Here is a 20,006-nt window from a genome sequence, read left to right on the forward strand (position 1 = left end):
GCTTTAAAACTCTCACATGGGGTTGGGCAGAGGACGAATCTGAATGCTTTAAGACGCTGGGGACGTTGCCCGAGATCCTCGACATGGAGCACTAACTAGTTAGACCTAGGTTCAGGCGTCGGGAGTATGCGCAGCCTGTGCCGCAGCGCTTAATTCGTCACAGTATCAGAAGGATCGTGGCCCTGTCAAGACAAGGGTGTGAGCACACAGCGCAGCACGTGAGCGTCCGCAGCAGCAGTGGACGCGCAGGGGTGCGGCACAGCACCTTCCTTTAGTTTTCACTTACGACAGTCGTCACGTCACCTTCTTCCACCTTCTCGATGTGGCTTCAACCACAGAGCGATTGATCGTACATTGCTCCGAGGTGCACAGCATGCCGACTCCTAAGCGGGGACGGGAGTCGCCCGCTAACGACACGGATCAGTCACCGGCGAAACGTCACGCTAATGAGCCAACGGTGCCACAACCTCAGGATGGCGATTTCCAAATCCAGAACAAGTTCAAGAACCACTATGAATTCGATTGGGTCAAGATTGTGCATGGCTTCGTCCAGAAGCCCAAGCAAACCCACAAAGATGCGGTGGCACATTCCGACGCAGACTCAGACTCAAGTTCTGACGACTCCGAAGAAGAATTTGACGAACACACAGACCCAGAGGATGCGATCGGTCGATGCGACGCCCTGCTCATTAAGAACCATCGTATCAATTTTTATCACGACATGGAAGAACCTTCGGAGGGGACGTCGGCACTTGCATTTGAGCTGTTCGATAGATATGGAAGGCTGAGACCCGAGTTCAAGGAACACCCGATCAAGAAAGGGTCCGGCATATGGAAGGATGAGCTTGACAGCGGGCCCATCTTCCTGATCGAAAATATTCTCATCGACAAGCCGTATCGACGCCGCGGCATAGGCCGAAAGATGGTGGCGGCCGCTTTGGAAGAGATGCGGTCAAAGTCGAAGCCGTTTGTTGCATTGACCAAACCCGGCGCCATCCGTCGCGACTACGAAAAGCTGAAGGAAAACCTGACAGGTGAAGAGAGGAAGTGGTTTTTCGCCGAGGAGTTGCGCGTGGCAATAGCATTCTGGCGCTCTGTGGGATTCAGGAGGATAGGGTCATCCGGTTGGTTCGGTCTTGCAAGCGCAGTGGACCATCCTTGTCACAGTCTCTCCGCATCAGAGGACTACGACCCACCCGTACCCCCAAATCGAATGCTTTATCCTGCTATGGGATCCTTACTGGCTGATATTGCGGCCATGGAAGACAACGAGGCCCTCGAAAGAGTCAAGCAAGCATTCCGGGATGCTCCGATCCCCCCAAATCAAACATGCGATCCTGCGATGGAATCGTTGCTGATTGATATTGCGACCAAGGAGGACAATGAGTGCGTCGAGAAGCTTCAACAGGTGTTTGAGCACTTGCCCATCAACGATCCACGCTGTGAAGCAAGAGACGATGACGGGAATACAGTGCTGCACATTGCGGCAATCAAACTTAAGCCGAAGTCTGTAAAGTGGATCATGGAGCGAAACACACAGCTCATCAGTACACGAAATGGGGAGCAGGAGACCTCGCTAGAGGCCCTTCAGTCCCAACTTGAGATCCAAAGGACAAGACGTGGGTCCAATTACTTGAGCGCTATCGTGCCAGTATCAGACCAGTTCGAGGGTTTTACCGAGGAAATGCTCGCCTGTCTCTGCCTTCTTAACGGCCAGACCAACCTTTCGAGCATTGCACTCCGGCGCCTTACCTTCGGTTGTACGTGCGGGCAATGTATTGAAGGCTTTCTGAGTCCACGAATGCGCTATGCGCTGTTGTGCCAGGCGGAGTTTAACCACGATTTGTTGCGCGATGAACTCGAGTTCCAGTCGGGCGACCGATTTGTCAAGTGGAATGAGGATAGTATCCTTCGTCATGTTCCGCATCCCGTACGCGAAAATATGAAGACAAACAAGTCCATGCGAGGGGGTTTCGCCGACTTATGCAACCACTTCGCTGCATGCCTGAGGGGCAACAAACTACCAATCACAACCAACGTCCTCGATGCATTGCAGAATGCAAACGAGTGGCCCCCTACGTCGAGGACTTTTCTGCAGAGAGGAGGCACTGTGGAATCAGTTGGATCAATGCTGTTCGAGTCGGCAATGCAACAAGACGAGCTTGCAGGAGACGGCGAACACCTAGAGCTATTTGGGGACGAGATCAAGGCGTTGCCAGAGTGCCGAAATGACCACGAGTTCGGTTTTGTGAGTGGCATGTGTGGATACAAGCGGGTGTCCCATATTCGCTTTGTTTCGATGATGGGCGAGCCACTCGATGATTACTAACGACGAAAACTTCTCGTCTTCGAGGCGAATCGATGGAGTATGTGCAGATGGCGCGAGACACCAAAGTCGACAAAGTTCTGATCAGAGGGGATTGTAGCTATTGTGGTTGCAAAATTAGTTTTGAATGAACAGCTTCATTTGTTGGTGGGTGGTCCACTTCCAGGGTCGGCGGAGCCGGGATCGTTGTATGTCTTGTTGTTGAAGACCGTGGGCTCTTGTAGGGCGATGATGTGATGGCGCTGTGGGTGCAGCTGATTCATGAAGTTTGTACGTCGTTACTCTTGTGAATGTTGTGCTGCAGCATGGTGATGGCATCGTTGGTTCGCGTTCTCATTGGGTGCTGCGTAGGAGGGTTCCACTAACGCGGTTCCTCAGCTCTCCCCCGGAGTGCGAAGAAGGTGGCTCAGCGCTTAATGATTCGTCGGTGCACATGAGGTCTGCATCGCCAAAGACCGCGCTGGCGGTGCCTTTGGGGCTGGATTGATTGTTCTCGCATACGCCAAGTGTGACCGGTGATGTCTTGCGGCGCTTGTTCAGCAAAGCCGTGGCATCACAGCTTTCGCATCGTGCTTGTTTCGTCGTCCTTCAGTTCGCAGGCAGGACCTAAGGTTTGTCAACGCTCACCACGCCGCAGCGCTCACTTATCGATATGGTGACAGGCGGTGCAACCCAAGCTGGCACCTTCCCTTCTTCCAAACTAACGTTATCAAGGGGTCCTGTTTCGGGTTGACAGCGGGCATCGGGCATCGGCGGGGGCGTCCCAAGCGCAGAGGCCGTCATCCGGCTTAGGAACGTGGTCGTCAGTCAGTCATTCGGACTTTCGGCGAAGTGGCACAATATCACATAGGGAAGGCGACACCGAATTGGATTCGAGCCGACAGGTCGCTGAATTTAGAGACGAGGCGCGAGCTATTTGCAGATAGCGGCGGAGCCAGATACTAGGGGAGCAGTGTGCGGCCTCTAGATGCTGTTAGGGTCGTAGCTAGGTAAGGTGCTAAGCATGCGGAGCGAGAGTGCGCTGTGCATTTATTCTCTATCCTAACCTATCTCTCTCCGTTGCCGAAGATGGTAAAAGTCCATGCTCTATGGAATCAAGTCTTCTGTTCCCTGCTGATACTCCCTGAATTCCCGCAGCTCCCTGTTATCCATCTTCCGTATCGATTTCTCAACTTCCAATTCCGCATCGTTCAGGTCTCTCGCTCTGAACTCACGTTTCTCGCGAGAGCGACCACATATAGCGCGCACTCGCACACCCATTCTCTCTTCCAAATATGCTGGCCAATTTTTCGCATAGAACCCTTCGATAACGAGTTTCTCTAGCCCTTGGATCTTTCCTAAAGCACGCACAAAGTCCAAGTTATCACCCAAACCCCTCCCCCCAATTTTCCCAACGTACGCACCCCATCCAAGCTGAAGACATCGTAGCCCACTTGCTTCCTCAGCTAATATATCGAGAAGTTGTAGCCAGGGAGAGAGTTCAGCCGTATGTGGCATCCAGATACGTAGTGTCTTTATCAACTTAAAGTTCACAAAACCAATTTGCGCGATGAGTCGAAACATCTCTTTCGGCTCGGTAACGTTGAATACGTTCTACGAGTAGAGTATCGAGTTCGCTTCGTGGTATATGTGCTTGCACGTCTGCAGTATGCCTGGCTCCATCGTTCTATATTCCGGGGCTTGAATCATATCGAGCAGAACCATCTTTTGATCCGTGTTTCCGACTGCCCACGAAGCGTTTTGTATCCGGTGAAATCGGCTGACGAGAAGTTCATCGTAGATTTGAAGTCGGATTTCGACGGGCAAGGTCAAGAAGGTGACTTTGCTCTTCCCTTTGACTTCGATGGTAGCGGGAGGCGGGGGGGGGCAACGGAACGATTGCGGGCTCGCGGCTTGGAGGTTCTACTTGCGCGTGAACCGTTACCGGAGAGATCGAGTTCGAAGAAGGCTTTGGCGATATCTTTCGTCACGAGAAGGCATCCCACTTTGTAATGGGTATGAGCGTGGAGCTTCTGCGGGGGTGTGTTTCTTCTACGACACTGCGTTATACGCCGGAGCGTGTCGGAGGGCAGGATGGAAGCGCTCCTGGACGAGATGCGCTTGAAAGTGTTACGAGTAGCGGGGGTGGAGGTTCTGCTGGTTTTGCGGCAGGTTTAGCGCTGGTCGTTCTGGCTCGAGATGGGATCGCTTAGATAGAGCCGCCTGCGTTGGCCGCCTATGCCGAGGAGAGTATAAGAGATTGGGGAAGAGGTGCGATGTGAAAAGGGACGGTGGGACAAGTGGATGGCGAAGGCGCGGGGCGTGCGAGACTATAAAGATGGCATGGTGGGGAAGACTAGGCCCTAGCGCCCGCAGATCGACGATCGATCGACGGACCCCGTAATCTAAGCCAGAGTCCGTGTCACACCCATGAAACCCACCCCTTCGCGCTCTTCTCCTGACGCTCCCAACCCCAAGGTCCCACCCTTCGGCTCAAAACTCCCGTCACCGCAACCTACCCCCTGCCGCTTCAAGCGTTAAGCCGTACTTGTCCTCTTGGATATCAGATATGGAACCTAGCTCGACTGTCAAGATTGCCGCGGACGGTGATGTGATCCTAGTCGTTGGCCCGAAAGCAATGAAGCTTCGTGTTCATTCGCTTTTTCTCAAGGCGGCTTCAAAACCCTTCTCCGCCATGTTCGGGCCAGACTGGAAGGAAGGCGATGAAATGACCGGCCGAGACGGGCCAGTAGAGCTACCGCTGCCCGAAGACAATGCCGCAGCGATGAAGCTTATCTGTGCCATCATTCACCATCGGAACGAAGGAATCCCTTCCACGCTTCCTGCTCTCAACGTTCTGGAAATCGCTGTTACAGCGGACAAGTACGATTGCGTCGATGCTCTGAAGTTTGCCAGTCATACCTGGCTTCGTCCAGATGAGCACGATATGAGCGATCTGATGCTCCTTGCTGCTTCGGCGTATTTATTCCGGAACGCACAAGCGTTCAAAGAGATAACCAAAGCGATGATACTTACCCACAGCGGTCCGTACCTTGCTCTGTCATGCGAAGAAGTGGAGTCTGCGATGAGCTGGAAGGTATTCTGTACGTATTTGAACAATTATGGTGTGCTCTTCGGGGTATTTAACTAACCGGGTAATGAATAGGCCATCTAGAAGAGGCGAGAAGCTCTGCAAGGCTACAGCTAGCAGAAATCCTTCTAGAAGGGGTGAATGATTCAACTGTGAGTTGTTGTCACAGGTGTGGATGGTCGAGCAAATATGCATATGCATATTTAAAGTCGTTGAAAGAACAACACCTTTGGCCAACGCATTTATATCGCACCTCCATCTCCGAGGTTCTCGAGTCAGCAGAGAAGATGCCCGATCCAGTCCCTACGGAAGATAGTGGTCCGTGTACTTACTCGTACAAGCACTGTACGCCCGAGTATAGAAGAAACCGTCGTTGGAGCTTGGATAGGTTGAACAACAGCATCGGGCTTTGTCTACATTGCGTTCGATCAGGAAGGGCCAGTGCGTCCTCTTGTCAAGTCACGCATTAGCCCTCGACGACAACGACGACCTCGAATCTGTACGCGCTAGGGCCGATAGGTGGGCATACCGTTGCCCTTGTATGCCTGCCGGCCGGCTGGATTGGCAACAATCTGGTGACGGTGCAGATGTGGGCGACATTAAGGGGATCTGTTTCAGGTTAATGGTATTCGCGGGAACGTCCGAATCGCAAGGGCGGATATCTGGCTTGGGGACGTGGTAGTTAGTTAACGGAATTAGAATTTGGCGGGCTGGTAAAATATGATATGGGAAAGGCTACGCTGAGCGGGTTGAGCGGACGGGGTCGCTGAACGCGCTTCGGGGCAAGAGTAATTTCTTTAGGCATATCTCCAGCTCGATCACACTCCCAGGTTTCAGCGCAATATAACTACGAATGGAGACAGACGTGTGGCCTGTGCGACACTAGCAGGCAAGAAGCTCGGCTGCAGCGCGAGAGCAAAGAGGAGGTGGTGGTGCACTACGGGCTGATTGCATTTGGGAACCAGGTGATAAGAAATGCAGCTGAAGTGTGTTCCTCTGGAAAGCTGGAAAGCAGAGTCTTCATGAGACATTCGAGATTCATAGAATGTGTTTCTAAAACTGACGCCTTGTAGTTACGAATAAGGGCTAGCGCCCTGTGTCCTTGACCGGATCTTCGAGCGAGTTGTTTTGACTGGCCAGCTGAAGTGGAGGAACCACGATGTGCATACGTGCATATCGCGTCTGCATGCAGCACACATGCATGTTGGCAAATCATATCAGGACAAGTCGACAATCAGGCAAACCTGTGGGGCTTGAGTAGTTTGCCTTGCTCGCAAGGCAGGGATATATGGCAGCCTGCATTAGCATCTCGTCGATATGTCGAACAGCTTTTCTATTTTGATGATTAGATTCTTGTGGATCAGTTCGGCTGCCAAATAAATCCTCTTTCGCTCCATCTCGATGTCGTCGGCTACTCCCTCGGGACCGGATTACGAGACCCGCAACCTATCGAGCAGGCGTCTTTCAGAGCGTTTTGAGCTGCTGGCTCAATTAGAGCAAGAAAGGCGACAAGAAGAAGCGAGGAACGTCGCAAGGCAGCGAGTTGAAGACGCCGAAAATGTGATGAGAAGACATCCTTTTCCAGACCCAGAGCCAGGAATTAATCGAGCAATACCAACCGACGAGGCCGACACGCCACCATCACCACAGAGAGTCATCACATCGCGCCCTGGAGCCATGAAAATTCCTGCATTCGAGGAATATAGCACTTCGACCGATAGAGGTGGGCCCGATCACTCTTTCGCGGTTGATGGCAATGGAGAAGGTAAGATGGCTCTCTAGAATGTGGACAATAAATGAGCTCACAGATCCCAGCTGCACGGTCTGAAAGTTCAACGTCCTTTCACACCGCAGGTTCGAGCCCTCCCTCCTCACCGCGATCGGACGCAAGCGTAGAAACAGTAAAGGAAACCGCCACAGAGGCACGAGTGGCGGCAGATGTCGAAGAGGACAACGATCCGGGCATTGAAGCATCAATGGATCCGGTACAACGGCTTGAGCATGAGCTACAGAGAGTTCAAGATGATCAGAAAGTGCTAGAAAGGGATTTGGTTGAGGCAGGAAGACAGATTGACGCCCTCCGCAATCAAGTCGAAGAAGCGGAGGAACGAGCCGTTCATGACCCTACAAAGACGAAGGAATATCAAAATTTGCTTGTGCTTTTCCGCGAGAGCCAGGCTCGACGTCGCGAGCTTGAAGATCAATTGAACAGAGCGGAAGAGCGGGAGAGGGAACTCAAACGACAGCTGCGCCAAGCTCAAGAGGATCTTAATGACAACAAGGATAGAAGGGCGCGATTGGATAATGAACTGAACGCCGCGAAGGCCGAAAGGGATTTGCATGCACAGAGGGCGACAGCTTTGCAGTACCAGCTGAACGATACTCGACGACAGCACGGCGTGCAAGCTGAGTTTCTTGCTCGCTTAGCCGCCGAGCTTAATCACAGGAATCAAGAGCGAGAGAGGTACGAAGGCCTTATAGCGCAGCTGCAAGAGCAGCGTCAACAGCGTCAGCTTGAAGAAGCAAATCCAATAAGGAATAGGAAAACTGTGGAGGTACAGAAACGGAACGGGCAGCTGTATAAAGTGAGGCGGTCAATATGAAGGGAGAGCTAAGTGCTTTTGGGACTAGATAGCGAACTTTCTGATGCCACTCTTAATGAAATGCAATCTCTCGCTTGCGAGGATCTACCTTTTGACGATGGATGGTACCAAGTGATTCCGGGGCGGGTTCCGGGAGCGGCTTCCATTCTAACTCTATATAGGTGCATAGAGTGCTTTCAAACTACTTATAGCGGTGAAAGATAGCTCAATGAGCGACATGGAAACGAAAAACCGAGATCATAGTCTGTTGGTATGGTCAAATCTTCGCTAATTCGTACCGCAGAAATATTACCTCGCCGAGGTTTCGGGAAACGAATGACGGAGGATGTGAAGATGAGGAATGAGCTCAGTTCCCTGGCTTGAGGCCGCCTGGCCCGTGGTTACCTAGTCCTGGTCCCCCCTGACCATAATACTGTAAGGTGTTAGAACCCGCGCCATCTGCGTAAGACAAGAAGATGGAAGGCACTTACCTGATTGTAAAGATTTTGTGGCGCGTCACTCTGGCCCACCATGAAGCCACCATAATTTGGACCATTGAACCACGCCTTGTTGTTCGTCACGGCTGATTCCTGACCCATTATTTAGCAGTTTAGATCCTCAATGCATCGTAGGGATAGTGCTCACAGGTTTCGCGGCCTTCGCCACTTCCTCCATCAGACTATCGACCCACCTTCTCAGAAAACCCAGGACTCTCGTATACCCCGGATCTGCTCTCGACGTAAATTTGGCCATTCCCCTATGATCAGCTGCAATTGACATCGTTTCGTAACTCCCGAGGTGGGCTGAGTCTTCCGTGACGATCTATCTAGATGTTAGCAGGTCTGTCTCTGGGACATGAGAACGGAGCCTCACGATGCCAAAGGGGGACTCCTTTTCTTCGAAGAAGCAGACTATCTCGATCTTGCTGCGTTGTTCCTTAGACTCTCTTCGCTTCCTCAACTCTGTTTCAAATGCGCCCCCAATCGCCCCCAGCTTGATGGAATTCTGTTCGAGAATTTGGATGTGCTCCTTATTCACGGTTTTGAACAGCGAGACAAATTGCTGGCCGACTTTTGCCCACTTCGTTTTGCTGGAGCCTTCATGTGGGGTTCCCAAGAACACGATACCTCTGATATGGCTCGCAATCTCGTTCGCGTAGGGCTCCGCGGAATTCTCAGAGAGAACAAGGGTCTGAGGGAGTCAGTGCCAATCGTATCTGTCGGACGGAACACTGACATTCGCGCAGACAATGCCTCCGAGGGAATGCGCAACAAATATGATTGGGCGATCGGTCTGTGGATGTCCACTGTCAGTAGCAGTTAAAATGTCATCGCCGAGGTCTTACCGTGTCTGTGTACTCTCGCAGACTGCTCAAGTCTGCGCACAGGTTCCTGGCATGTGTGTCCACATTTCCAAGGGAAGTCTTCGTCCAGAAATGCGTAATGTGCGAATCGTAGCCCCAGGTCAAGATGCGCGCTTCCTTGATGTCCTGGGGAAGGAGATCTCGAGGCCAAAGAACCTTCCCGTCCTTCGTCGTTGCAGTCCATGTCGTTTCTTTGTTGCCGTGAAGGCCATGCACGAATACGATACTAGAGTTTGAGATTAGTACTCGGCCCACAGCTTCTACATGCTAGTATGACATACTCAACAATTGCTTTAACGCCGTCGGGAGTGAGGTCTTGCAACCCGTGCTTTTCCGCTGAGTCACCCATTTTCTCGTCACCACTTGGCTGGCCAGATGAGTAAGGATGTATGCCTACAAATTCGGCGAGCCTGAGATCCGTCGAACGAGAATTGTAAGGAGGCTTCTTTGTTTGCTCAGCTATTCATATAGTGCATCCACAGCTCGCTGGCGCTAGTCAGTCAATGGCCTTCGGCCAAGTGCGAGCCAATAGCATGGGGCATCATTCAGCCGCAGCCGGATGCGGCCTCCTACAGCGCGTCCATATTTCAAAGCATGGATCAGGCGGGTGCCACCTTTGCCTTGCATTGCCACCATGCCGAATACGCAATAACGATTAGCAATGTCCTGATGTCATGACCAATGAGGAAACCACAGGGAGTCATATCTCTAATCTCTTATGGAGGCTCGTGCAGTAAGGCATGAGACCACACATACATATGCCTCAAACGCCATGACTGGGCTGGGCAACCTTGCAGAATGTTTTGGCTCGTATTCGATGTAATCGGCGTCTTTCGAGCCTATGGGGCGTTCCACATATTGCCAAATAGAATCCTCCAGTGTGAAAATGCTTTTCAGCCTCCTGCAGTGTTACCCACCACTTCCCGGTGCTGGTAAACAGGCACTGTAGAAGCCGGAGATAGACCGGGCCCACATATCACAAAATCCGATTTGCGACCTCACAACCGTTCAAAAGCATCACGAAGTTTCCATAAAGATGTGTCTGACTAGGTTCAAGGAGAAACGAAGAAAAGATGACAACCTGCGGCCGTAAAGATAAAAAGCAGCACCACGAACACGAAAAGAACCTCCACTGACGTCTTAGTGAGGGGGGCTCTGCTCAATCGAGGAAAGAAGCGTTGTCAGTGCCTCGAACCCTTTGGCAGTCATCTCCCTCAGGGCGCTCCAAGCTTCCGCATCATCCCGCTTCTCAATGGCTTCCTGCAGCTTCATCTGCATAAAGAAAGCTTCGAGCGGTTTGTCCCTCGCCACGTGCGTGACCACAGCCTTCAAAACCCGCTCGCCTTGAGTGGTATCAGCCTCCTGAATTTGAAGGCCTTTTTCCGCCATCGTCTCCGCCAGGTCAGCCTTGTCGTCGAAGTCATCAGCGTCACCTATGAGCTCGGGTTCCACGCCGGCGTCAGCGCCGCTCCGCAACAAGACATTCGCTACTGTTGCGTGGCCATTTAGACATGCTTCTCGCAAAGGCGTTACTTCCAGCGCATTCTTGTCGGAGATGGAAGCGTTTTTCTTGATGAGCTCCTCCACGACATACTCGTTCCCGTTCCACGCTGCCGCATGAAGAGGAGTTCCTCCAAAGGCATTCTTGACATGGACGTCCGCTCCATTTTCGATGAGAAGTTCAACCACCTCGAGACGCCCGTTGAAAGCTGCCCAATGGAGCGGCGTTCCACCAAGCAGATTTTGCAGTCCGGCCGATGCGAGCCTATCGAGTAACAGCCACACCATGGCGTCGAATCCGATAGATTCAATTCCGTAATTTACCGTTGCCTCTGCATCAGCAATCTCGGAGACATTGGCGCCGTACTTGAGCAACTCCGCTATGACTTTAGGGTTTCCGTTCAGAGATGCCCAGTGCAAGGCCGTTCCTCCGGGCTTGTTCTTTCTGTGGACATCGGCACCTTTGCTCAGAAGGACCTTGACGACCCGGAGGTCTCCATTCATGGCTCCACTGAGCAATGGTGTTTCGCCGTCACCGGTCGTTTCTTCGATCTTGGCGCCATGTTCGATCAGTGTGTCTACAATCTTGGCGTGGCCTCTTCGAGCGGCGACGTGCATTGCGGTCTTCATGTATGTGTCTTTCGCATCCATGTAATTGATTTTGCCGCCGCTATCTTTGGTGGTAGTGGCAAGGTTGGCCTTGCTATCGTCCGGCACAATGTTCTCAAGTCGAAGTTCCTCGTCCACATTCAGGAATTTGGATGAATTGATTTCGAGGAGCCGCTGAGCCAATCCTACAACGCCGAACCCTGCAGCGAAGTGAAGCGCTGTCATCCTTTGGGGGAATCTTTGAGAGAAGCCCGACTGCTTGTAGGCTGGGATATGCATAAGTTGGCTGAGATTCAGCAGCACTTCCTCCCGCCCGAGCATATCAAGCGCCATTCCTGTTGGTGTTTCAGGTGCAGGCAGTTTTGGGGATCCAAGAATCATCGTCGTGAGGCCACGCAGTGCCTTGGCCAGGAATCCCGGCTCTGGTTTCTTCACCTCAGACTCAGGGTGATCCTCGTACAGTCGTAAATGATGACCCCAGTTGCAGGCAGCATATAACAGGAATCTGTTCAGCTTCAGACGCTCCATGAGATCGTCGTCTGACTCGCAGGTTGGACGATCCAGCTTTCCATTCCCTAGGTAGCCAATGCAGACTTCCGCCATCCGTCTTATTGTCCCGGGGTATGATTGGAGTCGCTTTTGAATGTGGTCCTGGGCCGTAGAATGAACGAATTCGACTATCCGGTCCTCCGGCAATACGCTCTGTCGGCCGGCTCGTTGAACAACTTTATCGTCGTCCCGTAGCACAAGAAAGCCAGCACAAAGCGAGATGAGGGTGCTTTCTAAATAAAGTTTCTCTGTGTTCACATCCCATGCCGGAGCTTCGATAGCCAGACTGTACTGAACCTCTATCAAGGACATCTGGCGAGGGGCGGAACAGATCCAATTCAAGACCATGTTTGCGATGTCCCGATCTTCTGGATCGTCCGTTTGCTTTTCAATCCTTTTGAGCATTTCTTCGTATTGGTCGGACAAGGTGGTCGGAAGGTTGACCAGTGCAGATCGAAGCGCCTCTTTACTTTTCTTGTTTGCGATCCACTTCAAGTGAAGTACAGCCAATAGGAACCTGGGCCGGAGCGATTAGCAAAATCATCAAAGGGCGTGTACCTTCTTGCTGACTACTTACAGTTCCCCAGCCGCGGCGACCACCGCGTCCACGATCTCCCTCTTCAGCTTTACCGGGTCATCAACCCTGCGGAGAAGCTGGGCCAATGAAGACCCTGGATCCTCCTCCTCGGTCTGTATCTTGAACGTTGCGTAGTCGCGTAAATCGTCGGCGTTTGCGCGGATTTCTTTCATGGCGACAGTGAAAGTGTCGTGAGACTTTCTGCTAGAAAGGAACCCGAACAGCATTTGGTCAAAGTCCACATGCGACCTGGAAGTAATCATCAGGTTGACATTTGGCATCCTTTGCAAGGACTTGATTCCTCCCTGCATTATGCCCCGTTCTGTGGTATTTCCATTGTAACCCGAGCTCTCATCTAGGGCATCGAGGACAACATAAACCTTCTTGTACTGTTTCACCTCTGCTGCCAGCGTTTCGATGAGCTCTGTGAGCGGGGGTTTCGAATTTTTCAGCTGGTATTGTGCGAGCAGGGTCGTGGCTCTGACGGACGGCGGATTCTTGCCATTCGATAGCATCAACTGTCTCAACAGCGAACCAAAAGTCTTGTAGGGTTGGTTCTCGCCGTCGACTCCATGCCGAAAGTAGACATAGAGGACTCGGGCTTCGTCGAGATTTGAACGACTCTGTAGGTGCTTGATGGCAAGTGACCTGGCCACCATTGATGAGAGGTGCACGGAGCTGGAAATATGGAGACTTACGCGAGGAATGTCTTCCCTACACCAGCTGAGTGTTTGATGCATGGTTAGCAGAGTTCGCAGTGTCGAGGCTCAGCCAAATTACCGTTCCCGGGACACCACAGCGTCCTTTGCCACCCTTTCTCCCATTGAAGGAATTCATCTGAACTGAGAAACCATTTACAGGTCCCTTCAGCTCTGGACTGCAAAAACTGCTCTGGATCCTTGGGGAAGTCTAGCGTTGGAAGCGCACCAAAAGGATCGTTCTCTGGTTCGCATTAGATCAACAGCTTCTTCGTTTCAGAGCCGGTACATTTCGACTTGCCTCCTAAGTACAACTGGCCAATTTGGTTTCCATTGTGGTTGTCTCCCGTGAATGTTGCACGATTGTTATGGATGACAGGCGGAGGTATTGGCTTAGCAGCCATGATGGCTACGGAGCGCAAGGAAACGAATGATGGTCCTTTTACAGATCTCGTCGCTTTCCTCAGGCTCAAGGAGAAGGAGCCGTGATAACTTTAAAGGCGACTCGACGCAACGAAAGGCAGATTGTGGAGTTCCTGTAACGCAGCGAGGCAGAGTTCGAAAGGCGCCCCATCAGAGGCTTTCAGTAGAGGGCTAGCATTCGTGGGGCCTTGATGACACCCACCTCTGAAGGGGTGGCAGTTTTCGATCCCACAGCTAGGCAGCCGTCGCCTGGCACACACAGGACTTGCATTGTTTCGAATCCCATTCCGCAGCAGCAGTCCATCAGCTCGTGGCTTCAGCCACTCCAAGTTGCTCACATGCACGACGGTGACTTCAGTCACAGCGACATCTCCATCAGAACGGTGGCTTCTATTGCAATGCGGCCTTATCTCCTCATTTTTGCACATCTGCAGGTCAAGGCACAAGCGCGGTGGCCAATGTAAAATACGCTGACAAAATCTTTTTCTTGGAGAGAACCCTGAGCAGCTGGGATGAAGACAAGTGCCACGCAAATCTCCGTTGGAAACTGCATCACCGCCTGTTCTGGCCAAAATACGTCCAGTGAAGGTGGTTGCACAGCCCGTCGTGCGTCGTGCGTCGTGCGTCGGACAGCATGACCGTCGGCCCCGCAAAAACTTGTTGGCGGAGGCGCTGAAACGCGTCAGGAAGCGTGAAGCGAAGAGTACAACGACACTCGGTGATTGGGCGATTTTGTTCCCACCTTCGTCCCTCAAATGCAGGACACGTCCCATTTTCGGTCCGCAGTGCATATAGCAGGTGACGAGGTGCTTGAGGCGGCGCCGGATGGAGTGGCCTTTAGCGATAAATCTGATCCACGTCCGCGTCCGAAGAACCGGCGTCTCGGAGCCGGAATGTTTTCAGCTCACCAGGGTCCGGGATTTATCTAGGGCTTATGTAGATAGGACATTCGCTTACAAAGTAGCCCTCTATTCTCCATGTTCCTTGTTCTCGGGACTACATTTGTTGGGCCCAGCCGCGCTGGCTGCCTCACCGGTCGCCATCACACTCGAGCCGAGCTAATCCTTGCCAGGGCTGCTTGCGACCTGCCAGTTGCGACCTTCATTTCTATTTTCTTTTGCGAAACGCCCTGATCATCTCCATCCCGACGCCGTGTTGAGAGGTCCCTCGTATGGTGGCCCCCAAACCAAATAAAACCTTCGGAGACCCGATAGCCTTGTTCCAACACCAGGCTTTGCACCAATCCAGATCCCCCGGACTGCGTTTCTTCCCCACCACTACATTTCCCTTTCATCCTCTTTGCTCGTGGCGCTTTTCAGGCCTTGTGTAGCATGGGTACACAGCGGCGCAAGGGAGGGCTCCGTACAGTCACGTATGAAGCTATTGAGGCACCCTCGCTGGTTGGGGCTGCGCCATTGAGAGATATTTTGGCAAGCGTCGATGCCGCTATGACTATGCCTCGTCGAAAAGTGTACAAAACTTTGAGTTGGGACCAAATAGGTCAGCTTTTCCGACTCAAACTCTTACTTTAGTTCTGACTTGACTTGAATCAGCCCCGTGGCAGAGGTAAGCACACCTTTCCGTGCGTCCATCAAGCCTTGCCAGCTGTAACGTTCACAGAGACAACCACTTCCTTGTGCGAGGATACCGGTAAGTAGCATGCCATTGCCATTCATCCTTCAGCCGGTTCACTAAGGCCCCATTAGCAAGGAGTCAAACTCCTTGTATGACACCTTCGCATCTCTCGGGTACCTCCACAACGAAACTAGTAAGTCGGCGCTGGCCTAGTGAAAAGAAAACTGCTTCTAACGCACATCAACAGTCAACATCTACTCCCATTTGATCGGTGCAATCGTTTTCTTGTGGATCGGAGCAGGATTCTACCGCGATCTCGAAATCCGCTATCCTTACAGCACGCAAGCCGACATCTACGCTTTCGCGGCCTTCATCCTTTCATGCGCGACATGCTTTTTACTCTCTGCATTATGCCACCTCCTCTCCAGCCACTCGGTCCCCGGCGCGCGACTAGGCACCACGCTTGATTACCTAGGGATAGTGGTGTTCATTGAAGGGACATGCTTGTCTGGTTTCTACTACGGACTGCGTGAGCATGTTGGGCTGCTGTACTTCTACTGGCTCATGGTTGTCATCCCTCTAAGATGTTTCGTTCTCCAAGCTGACGATACTTTATCCAGATCCTCGCCGTGGGCATGGCCTGCATCATCGCCACACTCGATTCCAAGTTCCACACGCCAGCCTGGCGGCATCTCCGAGCCACTTTGTTCGTCAGCTTGGGCCTCCTTTCGATTTTTCCGATCTTGCATGGGATCTATATATATGGCTTTGGTGAGCTGGAGAGAATGATGGGGCTCCGGTGGTCGGCTGTGCAAGGCTTCTTTTACATTCTTGGGTGTGTCATCTTTTCAACGTGCGTCCCGGAGAGATGGTACCCGGAGAGATTCGACTTCTTCGGAGCCAGCCATCAGTTGTTCCATTTCTGCGCGCTCACAGCTGCAGCCGCTCAGTTGAAAGCTCTTATAGTTGCTTTTGACTATGTCCATAGATACAGCCGACACTAGAAGTGGAGCGTAGGGTAGAAAGCACAATCGGCATGGGCCGGATCATAAATCGATATCCTGTACATTGATACGGCGATGCATGATATATATCTAAAGTAAATACTTATATAACACTCAGATAAAGTTGCTTTCCTTCTAAGACTTTATACCGGAAACGCAGGTGCACAGAGTGCCTTCAAACTACGCTGCCGGGCTGACTGTGTGGAGCTTAGCAACACTGCAGCGGCGGGAAGTACAATCTAGCACTATGCTAGCGGGGAGAGCCAGTCCCAACTAGGACTTCTGCGCATAGTCTCACTTCATCTCTCAAGGCGAAGAATCAGACCCACACAAAGCAGTGAGATAGTGGCATAATATTGCACACCAACCATTCAACTCGAAGACATACATCCCAAGCAACGATCCTTACAGCCGCGCAACCTCCACCTCTCTCTCAAACACCTCGCCCATACTACCCTTCTCCTCGCCCGCATGCAGTCTCCCCTCGCCTTCTGCTCTTCTCTCACCCTCCATCTTCACATCTTCCACCAGCTTCCTCCAGGCTACTGCGGCCCTCGCCGCCAACTCCTCAACAACACCCCCATCCGTCCTCTCCATATCGCGATGAAACAGCTCCATGCTCACCCAGCCCTCGTACCCGATTGCATTGATAATAGCATGCGCGACGTCCTTCACAGGCAGATACGCACCCCTCTCCTCCTCCCCATAAAACAGTCTACAATTCCTACTCCAACTCATCCTCGACGGCTGCTCTGGCTTATAGAAAGGATGGCCTGGGAGAAGGGGAGTGGAGAGGAGTTCGGCGTCCACGATCTGGATGAAGAAGATCTTCTCCTTCTGCAGACGCAGACGCTCGACCAGTCGTCGCAGCGACTCACGGACTTCCTGCTCGCCGTTGGCAGAACGCCCCGTGGGAGATGTAGGATCGGCGTATATACGCCCCAGGATGTTGAAAGAATCGAGGCAGATACCGAAGTTCGGTCGATCGACGCGCGAAACGATATCCCAGCACTGCTCCCAGCGATCGATATACGTGCCCCAGCACAAGCTCTCGTAGGCGAAGCGTATCAGTGGTGTTTGCTGCAGCCCCAGGTCTGCAAGCTCGCGCAGATCGGAGACGATGAGGCCGATGTCCGACGATATCTGGTCCTCGGCGAGGAAAGACGAGGGGACTTGTATAATGTCTGTGCCCAGCACGCTTGCAATTTCCATCCACAATTTCACTTCTTCTATTCTTTCTGCGTGCTTCTTCCGGTCTAGAAGGCCCTCGTAGTGCATGAACGGCTGCAGACACAGGATTTCTAGTCCCAACGATGCGCACAGCGAGCGGATGTACGCCGCGGCGCGGAGAAGGTTAGGGGGATTTGGCGGGTGGGCGAGATCAGCGAGGTCTTCGTAGAAGAGTTCGATTCCTTGGATGCCGTGCTCCGCTGCCCTGGAGAGCTTGTGCTCGATGCAGTGGCCGGCGTAGCAGCGGCCGAGGGACATGGAGGAGATTGCTGGACGGCAAGGCATGATGGCAATAGTCCAGTTCTGATCGCAAAGGGAGTGTTGTAAAAGGGAAAGGACGAGGAGTAGAAAGAAGGGCTCTGAAGCAGTATTTCAGAGGTACAAATGCACTTGTACGATGAACGAGTCTTGCGCCGATACCGTTGTGGATATCTCCGGTCTGATAAGCAAGTAGGGCGGGCGTTCGTTCGTTCGGATCCCTCCGTCTTCCTTCCATCCATACTGACACGGTGTAACGTCTGCCTATTGCGGATCCTCACACGCCACCTGCAATACTGCTGGAAGAGAGTTCTCGAGAGATCGCACTTGTTCTCCCTCTTCGGAAGTTCCCCAAAGGACTGGCTCGGCGTAATGACGTTGACTTTGGGTCCGGAAAAGCACTTACCCGCCCTTTCCTAGTTCTTCTTCCGCGGACTTCCTCGGTTACTTGAGGCATTTCGTCTAGCGAGCGGAATGAGATGGGGAGGAAAGGAGCGGTAAGATGCCTGGAATTACTGAGGAGTGCGGGAATTGGCGTTGAGGGGGGAGGAAGAAAGGTCCACGGTTGGCGCTTTTCGCGTGAATCGCCTAGCCCAGTTGGTGTTAGCGTGCACTGTTGGCGCGTCCTGTTCTAAACCAGCAGCGCAAAGCCTCGAGGACTCTTTCGCATAGATGCCCTGGTCATTATACTGAATGGCCATCGCGATTGGGTGCCCGGAAGTAGGACGCTGCAACTATCCGTACCCAACTCAACTCCGTGAATAATTACCGTCGGAAATAACCACTCCTCTTTATCCCCCAGGTCGTGAATAATCCAGATTGCGAACCCTACGCCATACCTCCCGTACAGTCCTCTCCTGTGCCTGACGTCCAGTTTCCGTAGCCGAAGCTCCCGCTGGTCTACGATGATCGGTTAGCCCTCAATCCAAGCAAAGCCTCGGGACACTGACCGGATAGCAAGATACAGTCGACTCCCCAGCCGCGCATCTTCAATCGGCGCGGTCGCGTAATCCCCCGGTGGGTTAGCAGTTGTAACCAGCCCACCTGCTTCCTGGAGGATAGCAATGCCAGCCGCGACGTCCCTAGCATCCCATCAGCAAGTTCTCCGGCGAATCTACATACGCAAATGACTTACCACTCCCAGCAGCCTCCCTCCCACCAAATATCAAATGCGCCCATAGCCACAAATGCCAAATCCAGCGTCGCGCTCCCCAAGCTCCGCACTCCATGCACCATCCCGCCCCTTCCGGCTCTGGCGCCCACTTCAGCCGCCATATTCACAAAGCTCTCCACTTTCTTGTGCAGATTCCCCTCAGGCACATCTCGCCTGTCCTTGCCCCACTCGCACGAGAAGATACATCCGCTCGGCGCGTTTGCAGGAAGGGGAGGAATAGGGTTGCGGATAAGGGGAAGACGTTGCGTGCGGTTCAGATACGCGCCCCGCCCAGCGCAGGACGAGAAGAAGTAGTTGAGTAGCGGGGCATTAATGACGCCGATGAGGGGCTTAGAGTGGTGGATAAAGGCGATGGAGACGCAGAAGAGGGGGAAGAGGTGGATGTAATTTACTGTTCCTGTGGGAGGTTAGAAAGGTAGTGGAGTAAGGAGGGGAGTGAAGCACCGTCGAGCGGGTCGACACACCATGTTGGATTGTCGTCGATGAGGTAGTCGCGCGATGCACCTTTGGAGTAGGACTCTTCGCCGACGAATCTAGCATAAGTGAGCGGATGCGAATGTCCTTGTATGCGGGAACACTGACTTGTGCGAAGGATACTTGTTCGCGATTTGGCCCCTGATAAAAGCTTCAACGTCTGCATGGTCTCAGCTGCTGGATCCCAACCAAGGTAGTACTCGTCGTCACGATTTGGGCGCTGGGGGTAGGTTCGCCGTGCAATCGAATCCCCCGACAAATCCTCACCGTGCAGCCGCAGACATACCGTCATCCATTTTCGTAACCAAATCCACCGCATTTTCCTTCTGCACATGTTCCTCCTGCTCATTTGCGACGCGCTCATCTCCCATCCTCACTCTCGCCCCATGCATGAGCATCCTCCCCGCCTCTTCTCCGAGGTTAACAGCAAAAGCATAGATCTCATCTAGTTCCTCTCCGGAAATGTCCGCCATGGTGATGGAGGGAACATGGTGGGGTGTCAAGAACACAGTGACTTATCGATAGGTTGGGTTGCGCGAAGTGGATCGGATATGCCGCTGTAAGCCGCGCACGTGAGTAGGATAGACCTGCGAC

At 52.7% G+C, this 20,006-nt stretch overlaps 8 protein-coding genes across 8 annotated transcripts; 4 read left to right on the forward strand and 4 right to left on the reverse strand.

Annotated features, from left to right (window-relative positions):
* Nucleotides 1–244: 244 nt before the first annotated feature.
* BU26DRAFT_525043 (uncharacterized protein) lies at nucleotides 245–2,581 on the forward strand. Its single transcript, XM_033830413.1, has one exon. It carries the CDS (start codon nucleotides 374–376, stop codon nucleotides 2,327–2,329), a length of 1,956 nt encoding a protein of 651 aa, XP_033676532.1. The 5' UTR covers nucleotides 245–373; the 3' UTR covers nucleotides 2,330–2,581.
* Nucleotides 2,582–3,320: 739 nt separating this feature from the next.
* BU26DRAFT_172565 (uncharacterized protein) lies at nucleotides 3,321–4,029 on the reverse strand. The gene has a single exon (XM_033820290.1). It carries the CDS (start codon nucleotides 3,887–3,889, stop codon nucleotides 3,413–3,415), a length of 477 nt encoding a protein of 158 aa, XP_033676533.1. The 5' UTR covers nucleotides 3,890–4,029; the 3' UTR covers nucleotides 3,321–3,412.
* An 845-nt stretch (nucleotides 4,030–4,874) lies between these two features.
* BU26DRAFT_535243 (uncharacterized protein) lies at nucleotides 4,875–5,866 on the forward strand (the record flags this gene model as incomplete). Its single annotated transcript, XM_033831264.1, has 2 exons — nucleotides 4,875–5,409; nucleotides 5,472–5,866. The coding sequence occupies 2 exons, from the start codon at nucleotides 4,875–4,877 to the stop codon at nucleotides 5,864–5,866; spliced, it is 930 nt and encodes a 309-aa protein (XP_033676534.1).
* Nucleotides 5,867–6,722: 856 nt separating this feature from the next.
* On the forward strand, nucleotides 6,723–8,061 carry BU26DRAFT_525045 (uncharacterized protein). Its single transcript, XM_033830414.1, has 2 exons — nucleotides 6,723–7,161; nucleotides 7,212–8,061. Exons 1-2 carry the CDS (start codon nucleotides 6,798–6,800, stop codon nucleotides 7,997–7,999), a joined length of 1,152 nt encoding a protein of 383 aa, XP_033676535.1. The 5' UTR covers nucleotides 6,723–6,797; the 3' UTR covers nucleotides 8,000–8,061.
* A 73-nt stretch (nucleotides 8,062–8,134) lies between these two features.
* On the reverse strand, nucleotides 8,135–9,761 carry BU26DRAFT_525046 (uncharacterized protein). Its single transcript, XM_033830415.1, has 7 exons — nucleotides 9,623–9,761; nucleotides 9,324–9,567; nucleotides 9,215–9,271; nucleotides 8,852–9,169; nucleotides 8,624–8,800; nucleotides 8,470–8,568; nucleotides 8,135–8,411 (listed from the first exon to the last, which is right to left on the reverse strand). The coding sequence occupies exons 1-7, from the start codon at nucleotides 9,688–9,690 to the stop codon at nucleotides 8,346–8,348; spliced, it is 1,029 nt and encodes a 342-aa protein (XP_033676536.1). The 5' UTR covers nucleotides 9,691–9,761; the 3' UTR covers nucleotides 8,135–8,345.
* Nucleotides 9,762–15,145: 5,384 nt separating this feature from the next.
* BU26DRAFT_571693 (putative hemolysin-III channel protein Izh2) lies at nucleotides 15,146–16,276 on the forward strand (the record flags this gene model as incomplete). The annotated part of the gene is made up of 6 exons (XM_033834172.1): nucleotides 15,146–15,197; nucleotides 15,251–15,263; nucleotides 15,318–15,347; nucleotides 15,404–15,465; nucleotides 15,520–15,839; nucleotides 15,893–16,276. 6 exons carry the CDS (start codon nucleotides 15,146–15,148, stop codon nucleotides 16,274–16,276), a joined length of 861 nt encoding a protein of 286 aa, XP_033676537.1.
* Nucleotides 16,277–16,681: 405 nt separating this feature from the next.
* Nucleotides 16,682–17,791, reverse strand: BU26DRAFT_496013 (xylose isomerase-like protein; the record flags this gene model as incomplete). The annotated part of the gene is made up of 1 exon (XM_033826239.1): nucleotides 16,682–17,791. One exon carries the CDS (start codon nucleotides 17,789–17,791, stop codon nucleotides 16,682–16,684), a length of 1,110 nt encoding a protein of 369 aa, XP_033676538.1.
* Nucleotides 17,792–18,555: 764 nt separating this feature from the next.
* BU26DRAFT_535246 (inositol monophosphatase) lies at nucleotides 18,556–19,885 on the reverse strand (the record flags this gene model as incomplete). The annotated part of the gene is made up of 6 exons (XM_033831265.1): nucleotides 18,556–18,664; nucleotides 18,715–18,846; nucleotides 18,900–19,335; nucleotides 19,383–19,471; nucleotides 19,521–19,572; nucleotides 19,699–19,885. 6 exons carry the CDS (start codon nucleotides 19,883–19,885, stop codon nucleotides 18,556–18,558), a joined length of 1,005 nt encoding a protein of 334 aa, XP_033676539.1.
* Nucleotides 19,886–20,006: the final 121 nt, after the last annotated feature.

This window comes from Trematosphaeria pertusa, assembly GCF_010094035.1.
Source record: "Trematosphaeria pertusa strain CBS 122368 unplaced genomic scaffold BU26scaffold_23, whole genome shotgun sequence".
Classification (NCBI taxonomy): Eukaryota; Fungi; Ascomycota; class Dothideomycetes; order Pleosporales; family Trematosphaeriaceae; genus Trematosphaeria; species Trematosphaeria pertusa.